This window comes from Sinocyclocheilus anshuiensis, unplaced genomic scaffold (genome assembly GCF_001515605.1).
Source record: "Sinocyclocheilus anshuiensis isolate Anshui unplaced genomic scaffold, SAMN03320099.WGS_v1.1 scaffold1680, whole genome shotgun sequence".
NCBI lineage: Eukaryota > Metazoa > Chordata > Actinopteri > Cypriniformes > Cyprinidae > Sinocyclocheilus > Sinocyclocheilus anshuiensis.
In genome coordinates this window covers 409740-410326 of record NW_015558569.1, presented here as the reverse complement: position 1 = coordinate 410326, position 587 = coordinate 409740, and the positions used below count along the sequence as shown (strand labels likewise).

Here is a 587-nt window from a genome sequence, read left to right as displayed (position 1 = left end):
TAATGCTGCTATTAAATATGATGATGTCAAAATAAGTTGAATTGATATGAACAGATGGGAGTGTATTCCATCGATTAACATCTTCAGAGCTCACAGCAGGCTTGTCTCTAAAGGTTTGTCAGTCATTGATGTTCTCATGTGTCTCTGTTCAGACGAGTGGAGCTCTCAGATGCTGCTGGCCGACTCGTGTGTGGTCAACGAGCTGGTGTCGTCTGTCAAAGTGGAGGACGTTTCTGCTCACCACATGCAGAACATTCAGAACCCTGATGGTTTTATGGTACGTTTGTTCTGCGTTCAGGTGAATGGTGAGGCTTTAGCTGCTGGCATCGAGCTGGGTGAGCAGCATCATGGGAAATGTAGTTTCCCCCACTAATTCTGCTATTAAATATGATGATGTCAAAATAAGTTGAATTGATATGAACAGATGGGAGTGTATTCCATCGATTAACATCTTCAGAGCTCACAGCAGGCTTGTCTCTAAAGGTTTGTCAGTCATTGATGTTCTCATGTGTCTCTGTTCAGACGAGTGGAGCTCTCAGATGCTGCTGGCCGACTCGTGGGTGGTCAACGAGCTGGTGTCGTCTGTC

At 45.3% G+C, this 587-nt stretch overlaps 1 protein-coding gene across 1 annotated transcript in view; it reads left to right on the top strand.

The window, feature by feature from the left end:
- Positions 1-152: 152 nt before the first annotated feature.
- creb3l4 (cAMP responsive element binding protein 3-like 4) overlaps positions 153-587 on the top strand; it is a gene marked incomplete at its 5' end in the record, with an annotated part of 5923 nt that continues 5488 nt past the window's right edge. The window contains 2 exons of the mRNA XM_016475128.1: positions 153-335; positions 523-580. Coding sequence (XP_016330614.1) covers positions 153-335; positions 523-580 — 241 coding nt within the window. The remainder of the gene's footprint in view (positions 336-522; positions 581-587) is intronic.